Genomic DNA, 18,408 nt, shown 5'->3' with positions numbered 1-18,408 from the left:
CCTTCATTAAGAGAAAGACATTACTTTCTTTATAGTTTTTGTTTTAATTAAAAAATAGCTTCATTTGGAAATCATTCTCCTACCTTATTCTGATATGACTTTCCAAATTTATAAATATCAAAACACAACGTATACTCTCTTAAAATCCCTTTTAAAATGAAACTAAAGGAAAATGCAAAACAATCTACAAGTGCAAGTGTTTTCTTGCAATGGTCTTCAGTGTTACTGTTTGTACTTTATTGTAGTATGCAGCAACACTGAAAGACCATAAATTATTTCCGGATAGAGTTATCTTTAAAAGGCAACTTTATGCAAACTGTGACTTACACATTCTGTGGCTGTGACTATTAGTGAACTCGAGATGACAGACTTTCCTTCATTAAAACTCACTGAAACATGAAGAGTTCTGAAAGAAAATGAAGAAACAATAATTAACAATGAATTAAAAAGTAGAGCTTTGTGGGAGATTTTTCTTTCTTTAAATCATTCAAAAGTAACCAGAAAGTCTACTTTAAAAGTCAAGTGCCTGATCAGTTGGTTTATCTTAGCTTTTTTCTTTCTTAGTTCCAGTCCTTACTCGGTAGCTAAAGGCAAATTCCTTAAGTGATTCAATTGTTCCTAAAAGAGGCACTAATGTAAATACAAACATGAAAAATTCCTATGGTTGTCCTTATAGTTTAAAAATGCTGTTTTTTGGACAAAAAGTTGATTTAAAAGAATTCTTTAACGCAGAAAAATGCTGAGATTTTTCAGGTTCACAAAAATCTTTTTAAAAACGAGAAAAATTGTTCCATCCCATTTCGCTTTTCCCTGTCTGTAGATATTACAATTATTACAAGCTTATTGTTTAAGAATACAAAAATAACCAACCATTCAAAGATAAAATACAGAGAAAGTGATAATGAAAGACAGAGATAAGCTGAATGGAAAAAAAGAATACATTTAAATATCTGTAGGCATTTGTTGCAAATACCCAAGATTTTAACATATCCTGAAAAAGGCAGAGAAAAGAAAGAATAATTTCTGTCCATTGCTGAGAACTACTGTAATTAAAATACAGCTCTCACTTTGAAAATATGATTTCAAATTATAATTAAAAATAATTAAAATTTCATTAATTCAGGTTTTATTATAGTAATTCATTAATTGGGTTCAGTTGGTAATGTGTTTTTTCATAGCTTTAGGAAGATGGCAACCCACTCCAGTATTTCTGTCTGAGAAATCCCATGGACAAAGAAGCCTGGTGGGTTAAAGTCCATGGGGTCGCAAGAGCCAGACAGGACTTAGCAAATAAACCACCACAAGAAGATGTCAAATGGGGAATAGTGACAAGGAGATTTTAAAGGAAACAGCTCTTTTCCAAAAGAGTTTACAAAGTATATTACCTATAATAATCAATATACCAAGAAAACAAAGCTATCCATTCATTAAAGTTCAGGCAACATTTTGTTAATTTAGCTTCTATACCACACCATGCCCCAGTGTTCATAAAATATTCTAAATTCCAAGAATTAATAGCCAGAAACTTTGCCTTAATTACTCTGGATTAGTAGAATCTTGTTAAATTTATTAGAGTTCTACTTTAGGCCTTGAATTTTGTGTCAAACACTATTAGTTACAGACAGAATAAAACAGAAGTAATCTCAAGCCACTGGTAAGATTTTCAATAATGATGCCAGTGATGACAAATATTATTCAGTTCCTGCCAGATGCTATCCTGGGCATTTTATGATATTATCTCATTTAATTCTTATAACTCTTAAAATAAGGAATTTCACAGTTTTATAGCTGAGGTACATTAGGCCCCAAAATGCTAATTACCTTGTCCAAAGTGCTAAGACAGGATTCTTACAAATTTCAAGTTCTTTCCATTATATCACTGAGGCTTGAAGAAATGAAAGTTCTTACTGTGTTTTTCTTTTTTATTATTCTCTCAATGTGATATGTAGCTTGAGTTTTTACAGCACTAGAGTCTCCAGGAAAGATAAAACTAGTAAACTTCTAGATAAACTCGTCTTCAAAATTCAGCATTACTCCTATTAAAAATATTCCCTGTAAATTATTCCCTTCAAAACATTTTGTTTTTAAAAATATGTTTAACTAAATCCAGAAACAAGCAACAACTTAGGGTGTTTATGTCAACTTGACTGAACTTCTATGAACTTCCAACACAGAATGAGAAGCGGCTTATTTAAGAAAGTAAACTTAAAATTACTTGCTTATTCTGCAGAATTGAGTGCCTTGTTTTGTTTTGCTTTTTTGAAGACTAAGCATAGTAGAATCCAAAAATAATGTTTCCTAGATCTTAATTCCTCCACTCTTAAGCATGCACCAGAAAGCACATGAGACAGAAGGCATGGTTTTGGTTTTGGGGAAGATTTATTGGAGTCATAACACTGTATGACTGTTGCAAGTAATCTTATTGATTCAACTTTGAAGGGATCAGGAGACACTGACATAAATTGTTTATAATCTGGCAGGTAGAACTCACCAGACATGAACCAGTTCTCTAATTAACAAAGGAAACATTCAAAACATTTAATGCTTATCCAAATGGAATAAAAACAGAAGATATTTTTTACAACAAAGTTCACTCTTTTCTATAGTTTCCCATAGCATGCTGATGAGCTCTTGTAGGCAATCAAAACAACTGCACATTATTCCTAAAATCTCAGTCTAGTATAATGTGGTTGGTGAAATAAAACTGACTTAAGTCTCCACAGACATGGAAATCCACCTGATGATTCCTTGGACACATGGACTCAGTTGAAACAATATAACCTTCCACTTCCTGAAAGCAGTAGTTAGCACTATCAAACTATTACCATTAACAACAATATTAACAATGATGGCATTTGCCTATTCCTTACTATGAACCTGAGGAGTTAATTCTTAGGTAGGTTGGTAAGGAGTCTGGGGCCCTCAAAGAGGAGAAAGGGGTCCAAAGCCCTTGGAGAGGAGAAAGGGGTCTGGAGTTCTCAAGGAAGAGAAAAGGACAAATGGGTTTTTTCTACATTCTTTCATCTTAGTCACATAAAATGTTTTCTTTAAGCCCAGAGTTAATGGCTCAAGGGTTGTTTTTCCTTAAGCTCTGTACTAAGGATTATATAACAACGATGTATCTTGCTCAAGGACATGCTCCTTTTTCACAAGGACCTTCTGACTAATCTGGTTATCTTAAAATGTATGCTGTGGGAGTGGGTCTGGTAAAAGTATGTAAGACCTCCATTAGACTAGCAAAGGGGGGTACTCCCCATCCCCCTTCTGACGTCTCTGTCAGAAGCTTTCTCTGTCCCTTTTTATACTTTAATAAAACTCTGCTATACAAAAGCTCTTGAGTGATCAAGCCTCGTCCCTGGCTCCAAAGCTAAATCTTCTTCGGAGATCATGAATCTGACATTGTTCACCGTGAGCTGTCAAACCCAACACACTAACTCATCTTCTCAATTAATTCTCACAACAATCCACTGAGGGAGCCTGTACCATTATCTGCATTTTCCAAATAAGGAACTTAAAGCTTAAAAAGGTAACCTGCCCCAAACTGGACTTCTCTTGACTCTGTAGTCAAACGCTTTCACTTCTATTGAACATTACCTTAGTCCTTGATAAATGCTTTAGGGTCTGATATTTAATTTTTGCTCACTGGCAAAATTTTGTGTCACTCCTCCAACTTTTTACAATATTCATGTTATTTCTCATGGCTAATTACATTGGCATTTACTATATAATGAATAGGGAAATGGCAACCCACTCCAGTATTCTCGCCTAAAGAATCCCATGGACAGAGGAGCCTGGCGGGGCTATAGTACATGTGGTCGCAAAGAGTCGGACATGACTGAGCAACTAACAGTTACTATATAAAATACTTATTTGTGAATATATCTGTATATTTTTATATGGATATATATTTGTTGGTAGTTTTTTTCAGAAATGTTGCAAGCATGAAAAGCATACTCTAAAAGTTATTTCTGCTTTTAGATTTGTTGTTTCTTTAGAAAAATATTTTGAGATTATTGGTATGATAATGGCAGTGTTTGATCAAACCAGTCAAACCTAAAGGAAATCAGTCCTGAATATTCATTGGAAGGACTGATGCTGAAGCTGAAACTCCAATATTTTGGCCACCTGATACAAAGAGAGAAAACTGTATGCAGGTCAGGAAGCAACAGTTAGAACTGCACATGGAAAAACAGACTGGTTCCAAATAGGAAAAGGAGTATGTCAAGGCTGTATATTGTCACCCTGCTTAGTTAACTTATATGCAGAGTACATCATGAGAAACGCTGGGCTGGAAGAAGCACAAGCTGGAATCTAGATTGCAGGGAGAAATATCAATAATCTCAGATATGCAGATGATACCACCCTTATGGCAGAAAGTGAAGAGGAACTAAAAAGCCTCGATGAACGTGAAGGAGGAGAGTGAAAAAGTTGGCTTAAAGCTCAACATACAGAAAACTAAGATCATGGCATCTGGTCCCATCACTTCATGGCAAATAGATGAGGAAACAATGGAAACAGTGTCAGGCTTTATTTTTGGGGGCTCCAAAATCACTGCAGATGGTGATTGCAGCCATGAAATTAAAAGACGCTTGCTCCTTCAAAGAAAAGTTATGACCAACCTAGATAGCATATTTAAAAGCAGAGACATTACTTTGCCAACAAAGGTCCATCTAGTCAAGGCTATGGTTTTTCCAGTAGTCATATATGGATGTGAGAATTGGACGGTGAAGAAAGCTGAGTGCTGAAAAATTGATGCTTTTGAACTGTGGTGTTGGAAAAGACTCTTGAGAGTCCCTTGGACTGCAAGGAGATCCAACCAGTCCATCCCAAAGGAGATCAGTCCTGGGTGTTCATTGGAAGGACTGATGTTGAAGCTGAAACTCCAATACTTTGGCCACCTCATGTGAAGAGTTAACTCATTTGAAAAGACCCCGATGCTGGGAAGGATTGGGGGCAGGATGAGAAGGGGGCGACAGAGGATGAGACGGCAGGATGGCATCACCGACTCAATGGACATGGTTTGGGTGGACTCCAGGAGTTGGTGATAGACAGGGAGGCCTGGCGTGCTGTGGTTCATGGGGTTGCAAAGAGTCAGACACGACTGAGCGACTGAACTGAACTGAACTGGTACGAAGAACTGACTCATTGGAAAAGACCCTGGTGCTGGGAAAGATTGAAGGCAGAAGGAGAAGGGGACGACAGAGGATGAGATGGTTGGATGGCATCATCGACTCGATTGGCATGGGTTTGAGCAAGCTTCAGGAGCTGATGATGGATAGGGAAGCCTGGAGTGCTGCAGTCCATGAGGTCTCAAAGAGTCAGATGTGACTGAGAGACGGAACTGAATGGCACCGTTATGAGTTGATACCTTTGTCCAAAGCTCTGCTCCTTCATTGATGGCACACAGACTGATAAAGCCACCTCATCCTCTAACCCAGACTCAATACCTTGACCTTTCTTTGCCCCAAGACTCCAATATAAGCATATCATGTTTTGTCACATTTTATGTAATTCTGCTAGAATTTATGGATTTCTCATTCTGATTGCTATATAACCTCTGTTGCTGGTTAGTAATGTTTAGAACAGTAGAACTCATCCTCTCAGTTACAGAAACTTTATTATGGACAGAAATGTATCAAAGTCATTGTTTTTATGTAATTCCATATATCAGTGAGAGGTGAGTCAACAATTCATCTTTATTTGTCCCAAGAATAAAATAAAATTGAAAAAGAGGATAGATTCTGCCCACATATTGGGGAATCAGGAGTTCTAGGTTTGAACCCTAGTCACTATACTCTCAATCTTGCATTCCTCAGTCTGTAAAATGGGGATACTTGTACCTGCTTCAGAGTTTGGGGGGAAAAAGCTTGACAAAATAATGTCCACAAAATGTCCAACACAGTGCTCAGAACACAGAATATACTCTATAAACTACTGTAACATCAGACTACTTGTCAAAAAAATTATCCAGAATATCAAGATACTTTTATACCAAGTTAAAAAGCAACACAGATAATACTGAAGAATGTGTTGCAGCAATGAGATAATTGCCCAATACTTTTTTGTTTAAAGAATTTCTCTTCCCCTTACTTTCATATAAAAATAGAGAAAGCTAAATTGTTCAAAAAATGCCTAGAATATAATATCATGCAAGTTTATTTAAAGAAACTTTTCAGAGCTATTTCCTTCCTGTTACAAAATGTTATCTTGACAAAACCCAACATTACCACTGTGTTGACTGTGTGCTTGAACTTAACACTTAAAACTACACTCCAAATTGGTTTCTGAATGTCTGCCAATAAGTTCAATCACTCACTCAATCAGTCTATTGCTCTAATATTTATAAATTACCTACAATAGGTCAAACAAGGGTGTGCTTGGTAATAGGGCTGCAAAAACAAAGAAAACACAGAATTACAATGTAACTGAAAGGAAGTCACATAAAACAATTACAATAGAATGTGATGTTAACTAAAATAGGTACCAGCACAAGCAATAAATGCTGGAGAGGGTGTGGAGAAAAGGGAACCCTCTTACACTGTTGGTGGGAATGCAAACTAGTACAGCCGCTATGGAAAACAGTGTGGAGATTTCTTAAAAAACTGGAAATAGAACTGCCATATGACCCAGCAATCCCACTTCTGGGCATACACACTGAGGAAACCAGATCTGAAAGAGACACGTGCACCCCAATGTTCATCGCAGCACTGTTTATAATAGCCAGGACATGGAAGCAACCTAGATGCCCATCAGCAGATGAATGGATAAGGAAGCTGTGGTACATATACACCATGGAATATTACTCAGCCATTAAAAAGAATTCATTTGAACCAGTCCTAATGAGATGGATGAAGCTGGAGCCCCTTATACAGAGTGAAGTAAGCCAGAAAGATAAAGAACATTACAGCATACTAACATATATATGGAATTTAGAAAGATGGTAACGATAACCCTATAAGCAAAACAGAAAAAGAGACACAGAAATACAGAACAGACTTTTGAACTCTGTGGGAGAATGTGAAGATGGGATATTTCAAAAGAACAGCATGTATACTATCTATGGTGAAACAGATCACCAGCCCAGGTGGGATGCATGAGACAAGTGCTCGGGCCTGGTGCACTGGGAAGACCCAGAGGAATCGGGTAGAGAGGGAGGTGGGAGTGGGGATCGGGATGGAGAATACGTGTAAATCCATGGCTGATTCATATCAATGTATGACAAAAACCCACTGAAATGTTGTGAAGTAATTAGCCTCCAACTAATAAAAAAAAAAAAAAAAAGTAAAATAGGTACCAGCAGAAAGGCACTAGAGCACAATGTAGGAAATACAACCAACTCAGCCTTGCATTAGGGCATCAACAAAGGTTTCCTGCAGGAAGTCATCTCTATGATGAATCCTAAAGAATGATCAAGAATTAGGAAAGAAGATTATAAAGGAATCTAAGAAGATGGAGCACTATTTGAAAAGCTAGAAGGTAAGAAAGGCACAGAATAGTCAAGGAACTAAAAAGTCATTCAATATGGCAGCAACACAGAACATGAGAGTGAGAATATATGGTTTGAGGCTGAAAAGGAGAATAGGAGAAGGCTCATGAAGAACCCAGGATGCTACATTTAGATGTTTGGGAACAGTCTTATGAACTTCTAAGACAAGTAGTTGTCATAATCCAGTCATAATTATGTTTTACAAATATCACATGTGTTACATTGTAGAGTAACGGTTGGAAGAGTAATAATTTCTACAGTAGAAGACCAGTTAAGTAAACCATGGTGTATTCCACTCTTAGTAGGAATGTAAATTGGTGTAGCTACTTCAAAAAACAGTATGGAGGTTTTTGAAAAAGTTAAGAATGGAACTACCATAAAATCCAGTTATCCCACTTCTGGGTATTAATCTAAAGAATACAAAAACACTAACTCAAAAGATTTATGCACCTGGACGCTTACTGCAGCATTATTTAGAATCGCCAATACATGGAAGCAACCTAAGTGTCCACTGGGAGATGAATGGCTAAAGAAGATGTACAATGTACATGTACAATGGAAGGGTATTCAGCCTAAAGGAGATAGAATCTTGCTATCATGACAGCATGGATGGATCTTGAGAGTACTAAGCGAAATACATCAGATGGAGAAAAACAAGTGTGTGTGATTTCACTCATATGTGGAATATAAAAGCAAGCAAACAAAACAAAACAAAAAGAAGCACACAGATAGAGAGAACAGACTGATGACTCCCAGAGAAGAGGGGCAAGGTGAAATGGGTAAATGGGGTTAACTGTATGCTAATGGATGGAAACTAGACTTCTGGTGGTAAACATGCTGTAGTGTATACAGAAGTCAAAACTTAACATTGTACACATGAAGCATATACAATATTACAAACCAATGTTATCTTAATTTAAAAAAATTTTTAAAGAATTTCTTAGTGCATTTCAAATAAAAACCCAAATAGAATTGAGTCAAATAGTGTCCATGGGGGTAGTGCAAAAATGAAAACTGAGAGATATTAAGGAATTAAAAATAGAAAGGACTTGGACATTTATAGGATGCAGGAAGTGAGGAAGAAGGAGGAGTTAAAGATGACTTCAGAGTTTCTGTCTTGCATAGGAAGGTGGGTAATCCTGAATAGGAATCATGAAAGGAATAGGTTTAAATGGAAGTACAGGGGTTTAATTTGGGAACTTCAGGTTTAAGGTGCCTAGGGGAAATACAAGTGAGTTAGTTGACATCTGGGTAGTAGACATCTGAATAGTTGGCTTAAAGCTAAGGGAAAGATCTTGTTTGGAGATTGGGAGCTCTTCATCAAGAAAAGGAAGCCTTAGAGAAGGCGAGTTTATGGGCTAGGAATCCAGTCATGGTGAAAACTGACAAGAACCACAAGAAGAGGAAGCACAGGTGACATTAGAGAAGAAACAGCCAGGGAGTTGGGACCATGAAGTCGGGAAAGATCAGGGAGAACCTTCTGAGACAGGACTGGCCCACAGTACAGACAATTCTGGGTGTTTAGGGAAGGTGAGGCTCAGAACCGACGACTCTTTCAACTTTGTTTTCTACAAATTGGTGCTACATCATTTAGAATCATGTACAAATGTTAGTTTTCTCTTTGCTCCATCCTCAGAATATTTTTTTAAGTAGAAGGATAGAATAAACCTAAACATCTTAACAGAAAGATTGTTGGAAGTGCATTTTAATGTCAATTGCTTCTCAAAGAAATAGCAATAAAACTAAATTCAAATGTACTAATTCTTTCCACATGAGAAATTATTCAATAGTATTGGGATATTTAATGCAGTAAGTAAAATTCAAGGTCTTAATGGTCACAGTGCTTTTATTTAATGTCTAAAGATGTAAGGAAATTCCAAAACAGGGGAACAGCTCAGTGCCACGTGTTATGGTTACTCTGATCTGAGAAATTTCATACTCCATGAAATATGGTTGACATTTCAATCCACAGTAACCTATTTGCAAAGTATTCATTTGCTGCTTACTTTATGCATAACCAATAAAAGACTGCCATTTTATGATCCATTAAAAAAGATGAAAAAATTAAAAATAAAATTGTGAGAGACATTTGCTGAAAGTAATAAATAATTTACCTCCAATTTGTACATACTGAAAATTAAACTGGTAACTACTCAAAAAGTTATTAAAATTATGTCAACTGAAGATATTTTGAAACCAAGTGCTACTATTTAATACTCTATAGAGCTTTTTAAAAGTTAGCTTTATGCACAATAAATAATGAGTTGAAAATCAAATTTCATATTTGTGAATAAAGATTCAATTTCTAGTTATGAATATAGATGTAAATTAATGTTTCATCTAAGAATATTTTCTTCAAAGGGTAAAAGGATAAAATAAATAATTTCTTTTTGAGATACTCAATATATTTATATAAAACTGAAAGAAATACACTGCATTCAGGAAGATCGCTAGATTTTAGAAGAAAAAAAATGCTATATCAGAGAAGTACTGGATATTACATCTAAAGTTGTATTGGAAATGCTTTCAGTACTACACTGAAAATAACCCCTTTTTAACTGCACTGTGTATTTTTGAAAAGTACTCAAAAGATGCTTAGAAAAGATCACTCAATTTTTAGTGTATTTCATCCAAAAATGTCAAATGTCTTAATAATAACAAAATTTTAATAATATAAAATTTAGAAGCAGATATATAAGAGAATTTAAATACATATTTACTTCCCCAGAGGCTTAGTTGGTAAAGAATCTGCCTGCAATTCAGGAGACCTGGGTTCGATCCCTGGGTCAGGAAGATCCCCTGGAGAAGGAAACGGCAACCTGCTCCAACATGCTTGCCTGGAGAATCCCATGGCAGAGGAGTCTGGCAGGCTATAGTCCATGGGGTCGCAAGAGTTGGACACGACTTGGCAACTGAACTACCACATCTTCCGTATCATCGCATGGCTGTCCCTCCTGGAACACTTTTAGTTACCAAAACACTCACTAAATGATTCTAATTTTTACAGAACTCTTCCTTATACTGAGCTGAAATGTACCTCCCTTTACCTTTCATTCTTCTCTTGTTCTTGGAGCAATACAGAATAAATCAAATCTATCTTTCACACAACAGACCTGAAGTTTGAAGGAAGTTGAGGTGTCCACATCTAGATTATGTCTTTTTCAGTATTTTAACTACATCCTATTTAACATTTTAATACTTGACCACATTCTGTTAGCCACCCCTGGATGTACTCTAATTAATTATTGTTTCTCTTAAAAGGTAATTTCCAGAACTGAAAATCATATTTAGGACCAAGATTCAGTGCAGATTAGGTGAATTTATCACATTTACAGGGCTTCCCTGTGGGTCTGCCTTCCAATGCACGAGACATGGGCCGATCCCTGGGTTGGGAAGATCCCTTGGAGAAGGAAATGGGAACTCACTCCAGTATTCTTGCCTTAGAAATCTCCTGGGCAGAGGAGACTGGCTGGTTACAGTTCATGGGGTCACAAAAGAGTCAGATATGACTTAGTGACTAAAAACAATAATAGTATATGTATAAAAATGTACGTTTGGCCACGGTGTGGCCTAGTGCTCCTGGAATGAGTAGATGAGTTCCCCTATAGACATTCACCCCAGCTCAAGAGGCTGTCAAGGCTGTAGCATGGTGTCTCTGGCAGTCCAATGTCCTGGCAACTGGAAGGAAACCCACTGACAGACACATTCACATCTAGAATGTCTGCTATGGGGCCTGAGTGCTGTGGATGCTTCTGGACACGCTCCATCCACTGGTCCCCTACTATAAGGAGTTCATCTCAGGCCATGGTTTTGCTCAGAACCAGCTTGTTATTTGGAAGCACTCAACCATGGGCTTCCTTGGTGGCTCAGCCAGTAAAGATTCCTCCTGCAGTGCAGGAGATATGGGTTTGATCCCTGGGTCAGGAAGATCCCCTGGAGAAGGGAATGGCAACGCCCTCCAGAATTCTTGCCTGGAGAATCCCATGGACAGAGGAGCCTGGAGGACTACAGTCCATGGGTCGCAAAGAGTTGAACACGACTGAAGTGACTCAGCACACATACTGAGAACAACCATGGCCAAGGTGCCTAGGCTCACAGGTCACACAGTTCAGGTCCCTGGTCCAACCATGAGCTCAGGAGGGGCCCAGTAGCTATGGCACTGCTCTGACTGGACGCTGAACAAGGGAGGAAGCAGGAATCCAGTGCAGCCAGACAGCCTCATCCGCCATGTCACCTGTCGAGGACCGATTCATCACCTCAGTTTTGGAGTGCTTTTTAAAGAATTTTTCTGATAAAAAAATTGTGTCAAATCTCCCTCTCAAAGAACAAAAAACTGACAAGATGAAATTCACCTAATCATACAAATATATTAAAACTGTTCATGTGAGAAGCTAGGCTAAAGGCAGAATTTGTCAAACCAGGGAAGGGAAATGCAACTAATTTTATTCCAGGCAAAATTAATTATACTGAAAAAATAACAACACTGAGGAAAAGAAGATTCTATCACCGAGTCAGGCTCTAACCCCGTCTGCCACACATGCATCTCCATGATCCTTCAGTATCAGCTGCTTCAAATTTTCCAGATACACTGATGTCCCACCTCCTCTTACTCAAAACACTGTCAACTGTCTTTCCACACAGCCTTTTAAGAGAACTAATACTATCAGTTTCATCTGATTGAGATATTTATTTCATATTTGCCAGAAGATTCTGGCCAATGTTTTTGAAAGCACATTTAACTATACCATATGCCTCCTTAAATCATCTCTATCAAACAAGCTGTAGGATAAGGCTCTGGTTCATTCTGTTCTGTTTTTCTTTCTTCACAATGTGTTTATGTATATTTACCCAATTTGCTCTGTTCTTCTTGCCAAATTACAGGTTTGAGATCTCAACTAGTGCAGAGCAGCTGTGCTATTGTTGATGTCTCACCAAACAAGGGTCAGCAAATAAGCCCATTTCGCGAGAATGATGACACCTGCACATCCCACTCGAAAGGCAACTGCCCTCGAAAGGGTGGGATCCGCAGGGCTTCACAGAGTCCTTCCTACTCAAGACATTTTGGTACAAATAAACCACTGACAGAAACTACCTTCCAATCTATACGTCTTTCTAGGTAAGACAACATGTTTAACCATAGGACATTTTTTAAAATTAAATTGTGTCCAATGGAAAAAAAAATAGAAAAGAACTACCTCCTGTACATTCTTTCTGTTTAATGACTAAGAATCTGTGCATTTTGGTGTAAAATTCTACACCAGATAAAGAAATGTAATACATAGATATCCCCTCAAAGAAAGGACTCCAAAGACCCATTCCAGCAATACTAAGCAATGATATACCCGGATAAGATCTGCCCAGACAGCTTTAACTTTTGGTTACGCCATGACATGCTGTACATGTGTGCTAAGCCACATCAGTTGCAACCCCACGGACTGTAAGCCCTCCAGGCTACAGTGCCTGGGATTCTCTATGACATCAATTTCCAAATGCAAACTTCTGTCCTAGCTACCCTGCTGCATTCTTAATTCCCATCTTCAAGAAAACATCTTCATGTGAAGCCTCTTTCAAACCAAAATTCATGAGCCCTGGATTTTTAAAGGGATCATCCCCAAAGAAAATGTAATTCGGCAGGCAACATAAAGATAAGAAAGGGACCGAGCAAGCACTCTAATGAGATGAGACACATGTCCGTGGCTCCAGCTCTGAGACTGTGCATCTGGCTTTGAGGCTGTCTGTCTAGGGTTACTTCACCAGCATGTTGTTAATTATTTAAGTGAGAGAACAGGGGGAACCATCACCACATCTGTCACCCTCACACAGGAAAAACCTCCATTCATTGTTGGGCCAGATGTGTTTATTTGAAACACAGACTAACTAGCGACTTAATGGGTTTGAATCCTTAGCCAAAAGCTAATTAGACAAACATAGTAAGCATCAGTCACCTTACAAGGCTAAACTGTTTCAGTGGTGTTGATTTTAATCCAATCTCATAAGAGGGCTCATCACCTACAAAAGTATCTGAAGGAAATGCAAGGCAAAGGAAAGGTCCAAGTGACTTGCAAAGTACTTAGTGGAACACATGATGATGTTGCCAAATGTCCAACACAGTAACAAACAAAATCTTCTCCAATTTTGCCTCAGAGGTATCATATACTTGATAAAAAAAAGAGGAAAGCAAAATTATTTTAGACAGATCTCCTTTCAAAACATTCTCAGCTAGCTTGTAGGTGAAATATTAACATCCAAAGCCAAACAAATGATGATTTCTTGTGCCTGGTATTTTTAAAAATACCATATAAGATGTAATAAATATCAGGCATGAGAAGCAATCATTTGTCTGGCTTTTGATGTTAATATTTCACCTACAAGCAAGCTGAGAAGAGGCTCTGTCTACATATCACTAAAAAATTTCAGGCAGTATGTACGGCAGCCTCTTCAAAAGGGGACTGTGCCCCAAGGCAAGTTCTACAGAAAACAAATTCAGTGTTGGACAAAACAGGCATATGGCATTTTGTAAGTACTTTGGAAAAGAAAGTAAGGTGTCTTCCCTTTCTAGTCATTACTATGAAAAATCCAAGTTAGTTTTCTGCTCTCTTAAATGGTATGACCCCCAAAACAGAAGTCTGATCCTCCTTCCCCTACCTGAAATACCCAGTAACCAAATGCACTATTTTAGTCCACATATAAATAATGAATCAAAATGTTTGAGAAACATGTAACAAGTATTTCATGAATCTATTATGTGTCCAGCATCGAGTCCAGCAAGAAACAAAACAAATTCATTCTAGCAGGAAGGAGACACAACAACAAACAAATGCTTTGGAGAAAAAGTAAACCAAGAAAAGGAAATAGAGAGTGGTAGACTCAAAGGAGGGAGTAGACTCTGTGATTAAATCGGGTAACTGGGAAGGGCTTACCGAGAAGATGATATATAAACAAAACGTGAAGAAGTTGAACAGTGAGACAAGAGGGGAGGAGCCTCTTAAGCAGGGAGAACAGCAAGTGTAAAAGACGCTGGAGTGGGAGTAAGCTCACGTGGTTAATGAAGAGCAAAGAGGCCAGTGTGCCCTTCACAGAAGCGGCAAAAGAGGATAAAGCCAGAGATGCAGCACGGGCCAGATCCTGGAGAACCTTGTAGAACACTGACTGCAGTGATTAGACTTTCAGTGTAATGCAGAACTCATTATCAGGGATAAGTGAAGGGGTGATATAAATTGATCTGTTTTAATAAAACCACTTTTGCCAAAGACAGAAGCAGAAAGAGTATCTGAGAGGCTAATAACCTAAGCAAGAACTGACAGTGGCTTGCTTTAGGATGTATCAGTAGAGGTGGTGGGGAAGGACTGGATTCCGAATATATTTTGAAATCAGAGCTGAGATCTGCTGACGGCCTACATAAAAGAGATCAATAATGACTCAAAGTTTTTCTGTTTTGTTTTTTTTTTTTTTTTACCTGAACAACAAAAAGGATGGAGCTGCCAATGACTAAGAAAGAGAAGACAGCTCTGAAAGCTGGGGGAACAATCAGGGGAATCAATATGGAGTCATAGATTCAATAAAATAAGACCAAACTTTAAGTCAATAGATTTACCATTATTAATACAAGACAGTATTGTTCAGAAAGACATTGAGCCCCACTGTGCCCCTGGGGTAAAGATGGCTCAATGTAAAATGGACTGGCCTTAAATCCCAAGGCAGTCTAATTTGGTATAAGCATGTTATCAATAAAGCTAAATTATTATATGACAAAGAAAACAAATACTTTTTTATAGAAAGAAAAAGATTCTGATAGTCTTGCTTTTATAAGTTATACAGCCTTCTATAATCAATTTAAAATAGAAAGCTGATACCACTCCAGTTTACTCAGTTGACCAGAACCAATGTCCAATAGATATCTTACGTATTTAAGCATCCACATAATTCAAGTGCTCAAGTCAACTTCAAACTGCTAAAATAATTTTCTTAGGTTCCACAAAGGAAAATATAATCCTCCCTCTCTGAACTGTATCCTATTCATTATCCTAAATATATTGCATCCACCACTGTGGAACAAAAGAACATGTGAACTATTCACGATCATTTTCTGCACAATAAAGAGAGCAGAGGGAAAAGTCACAGATGGAAATATTAAGTTACTGATAAAACTATCTGTGTATTTTAGGTGACTAAAATCTTAGCCCTTTAGCCCTTCCTATAAACTAAATAGCTTTTAGTTTATCCAGGTACCATGGTTTATTGCACACCAAAGAACATAAGAATATAGACCTTAACAGGACTGGGACACATATTTCCGAATCTAAGTTGTGCCTTACTGAGCCACATTCCTTTTGCTCTTCAATCTTAATATTCCAGTACTATAGTAATTAGTCAAAATCCCACTTTTGAAATTTTTGTGTGTGTGTAAATTCAATACACTAAAATTCAAAACACTGGCCATGGCTTTACTATTTGACGACTCTAACAATAGTTCTCCAATCTACCCAGATAAATATGTATAGAGTCTTTTCATCAATATTTAAGAAACAAGATAAAACAGACTTTACCAATTTCAAATCTACTAAGAAATGTATAAAGTACTGACCAGAGTGATTTGCCTGGGCTTTACTATCCCATGTTCAATCTGTATACCAACAATAGATAAAGCAACTACTGCCTACTGTGTCACAATTTCCTTATAATTTGTAGCTAAAAAGTTTTAAAATGTTTTAATGAAGCACTTACTCTCCAACTTCATGCAGGGTAGGCGCGGGACAAAGCATAGAATTCCGTTCCACACTTACTGGCTTTACATCTAGAAAATAAGATGCCACTGAATTAATAAAGGGCTTTATGTATCTCATGCAGTTTTATTAATGATATGAAGAGATACAGCAATCAGTGTTCAAGTGTGGGGCATTAGATACATCAGCATGAAAAAACAAAAAGATACTCATCTAAAGAAAGAAGAGAAGAAACACAGAATGAAAAATAGAGATGCCTCATTGATATACAGTACTGCTGCTGCTACTGCTGCTAAGTCACTTCAGTCGTGTCTGACTCTGTGCGACCCCATAGACGGCAGCCCACCAGGCTCCCCCGTCCCTGGGATTCTCCAGGCAAGAACACTGGAGTGGGTTGCCATTGCCTTTTCCAATGCATGAAAGTGAAAAGTGAAAGTGAAGCCGCTCAGTTGAGTCCGACTCTTCGTGACCCCATGGACTGCAGCCCACCAGGCTCCCCCGTCCACGGGATTTTCCAGGCAAGAGTACTGGAGTGGGGTGCCATTGCCTTCTCTGATATACAGTACTGGTAAATCATAAATTATGATTTTTTTATATAACGTTCACATATAGTTTGTAGATACTATAAAATTATCACCATTTCTCCCTCAACTTTGTCAATATACTATTCAAGAAAAAATGATATATATTTTAAAAAGCAGAATTTTAAAATGATAAAGAAGATAAATATCCAAAGGATAATAAATTTCTTTATTTAATAGAGCTTAATAAAGAGCTTAATAAAATAATTGGGTCTATTACATATAAACAGGCTTCCTAGGTGGCTCAGTAGTAAAGAATACTGCCAATGCAGGAGATGAGGGATGAGGGTTTGATCCCTGGATCCTCTGGAAGATCTTCTGGATAAGGCAATGGAAACCCACTTTGGTACCCTGCCTGGAAAATTCCATAGACAGAGGAGCCTGGTGGCTATAGTCAAAATAGTCAGACACGACTTAGCAACTAAACAACAACAAATAATATATAAATACATTTTATAGAATACTTAAGTTGCCTTGAAATTTTAATAGATATGAGAAAAATGATCTAGACTATAAATATTCAGAAAAGCTACATAATCAGTTGGATAATCTTAGAATGCAAATGATGAAAATACAATCTGACTCAATTTATTTGAGATTTATTTTAATAAATTTAATCCTATATAGCTAAACATAAAGTATGTTTCTATTATAATAAACTCCAACCTATAATCAAAAGAAGTTAGGTAAAGTTAATGCTTGGATACAGATGACTACTAAATAAAAATATGGAAATAATTTTTCCTCTTCAGTTGTAGAACCTACTAACAAGAGAGTTTGTTACAAATATTATTGCCTTTCCTTACCAAAATGATGATTTTAATAGAAAAGACAGGAATTAATGATGCCATTTACCATGCTGAGACCCTTAATACTTTAATTCAACAAACATATTGAGCAGTTACTTTGCATGCAGACAAAACTGTGCTAAGCAGAGAGTTTATAACAATCAGATAAACAATAAAATTGTACATGATCCTTTCAAAAAATATTTCTACCAGAGTTCACAGAGTTGCAGCATCTGCCTTACAGTATAAAATTTTAGAAGACAATATAATCACCAACAAGGAGAAAAGTCTTAAAAGAGACCCAAAATGCCCAGAATATTAAGATCTATTTATCGAAAGAGGAGAAGTTTTTCTCAGAATAAAGATTAAAATGTTACACTCATCTGCTTTTTTGAAAGTCAAGCTAGGGAAAGTGAAATTTAATTCCTTAAATATGATAATTATAAACAAATACTGTACCAGGGAGACATTGGAGACATATCTTTAAGGCAAGAAGTCTGTCCTCAGGAAACTGGCTGACAACTTATTTGCAAATTAGACAAAGATAGCAAGTGACAATAAAATGAGGTAATAAGTAGTAGAGTAGTCCAAGATCGGTAGACTTTCAAGCAAGAGTGACAGGAAACAAATGTGGAGAAAGAGACAATTAAATCAGCGGGTGGGTATAGTCCACACAGAGTGCAGTCAAGAAAACTGGGTTCAACTCTCAGCTCAGCCCATTATTAGTTGTGTGATCAGAGACAAGTTATACAACTCTTTCAGCCACAAGGCCATAATTTCTATAATGAGGATACTTCAGATATGGTCCAGCATTTACCAAGTTATGAACA

General features: G+C 37.2%; 1 protein-coding gene across 2 annotated transcripts in view; it reads right to left on the bottom strand.

The window, feature by feature from the left end:
* The window catches only part of ANTXR2 (ANTXR cell adhesion molecule 2), a 169,317-nt gene that overhangs the window by 105,254 nt on the left and 45,655 nt on the right, over positions 1–18,408 (bottom strand). For both annotated transcript variants that reach the window (XM_061145723.1, XM_061145724.1), the window contains exons 10-11: positions 16,211–16,280; positions 328–406 (exon numbers count right to left, since the gene is read on the bottom strand). In XM_061145723.1, the coding sequence (XP_061001706.1) occupies positions 328–406; positions 16,211–16,280 (149 nt within the window). The remainder of the gene's footprint in view (positions 1–327; positions 407–16,210; positions 16,281–18,408) is intronic.

The sequence above is a fragment of the Dama dama genome, chromosome 6, assembly GCF_033118175.1.
Source record: "Dama dama isolate Ldn47 chromosome 6, ASM3311817v1, whole genome shotgun sequence".
NCBI classification, from domain to species: domain Eukaryota; kingdom Metazoa; phylum Chordata; class Mammalia; order Artiodactyla; family Cervidae; genus Dama; species Dama dama.
The sequence above is the reverse complement of the archived record's forward strand: the minus strand, read 5'-3'. Positions and strand labels throughout refer to the sequence as shown.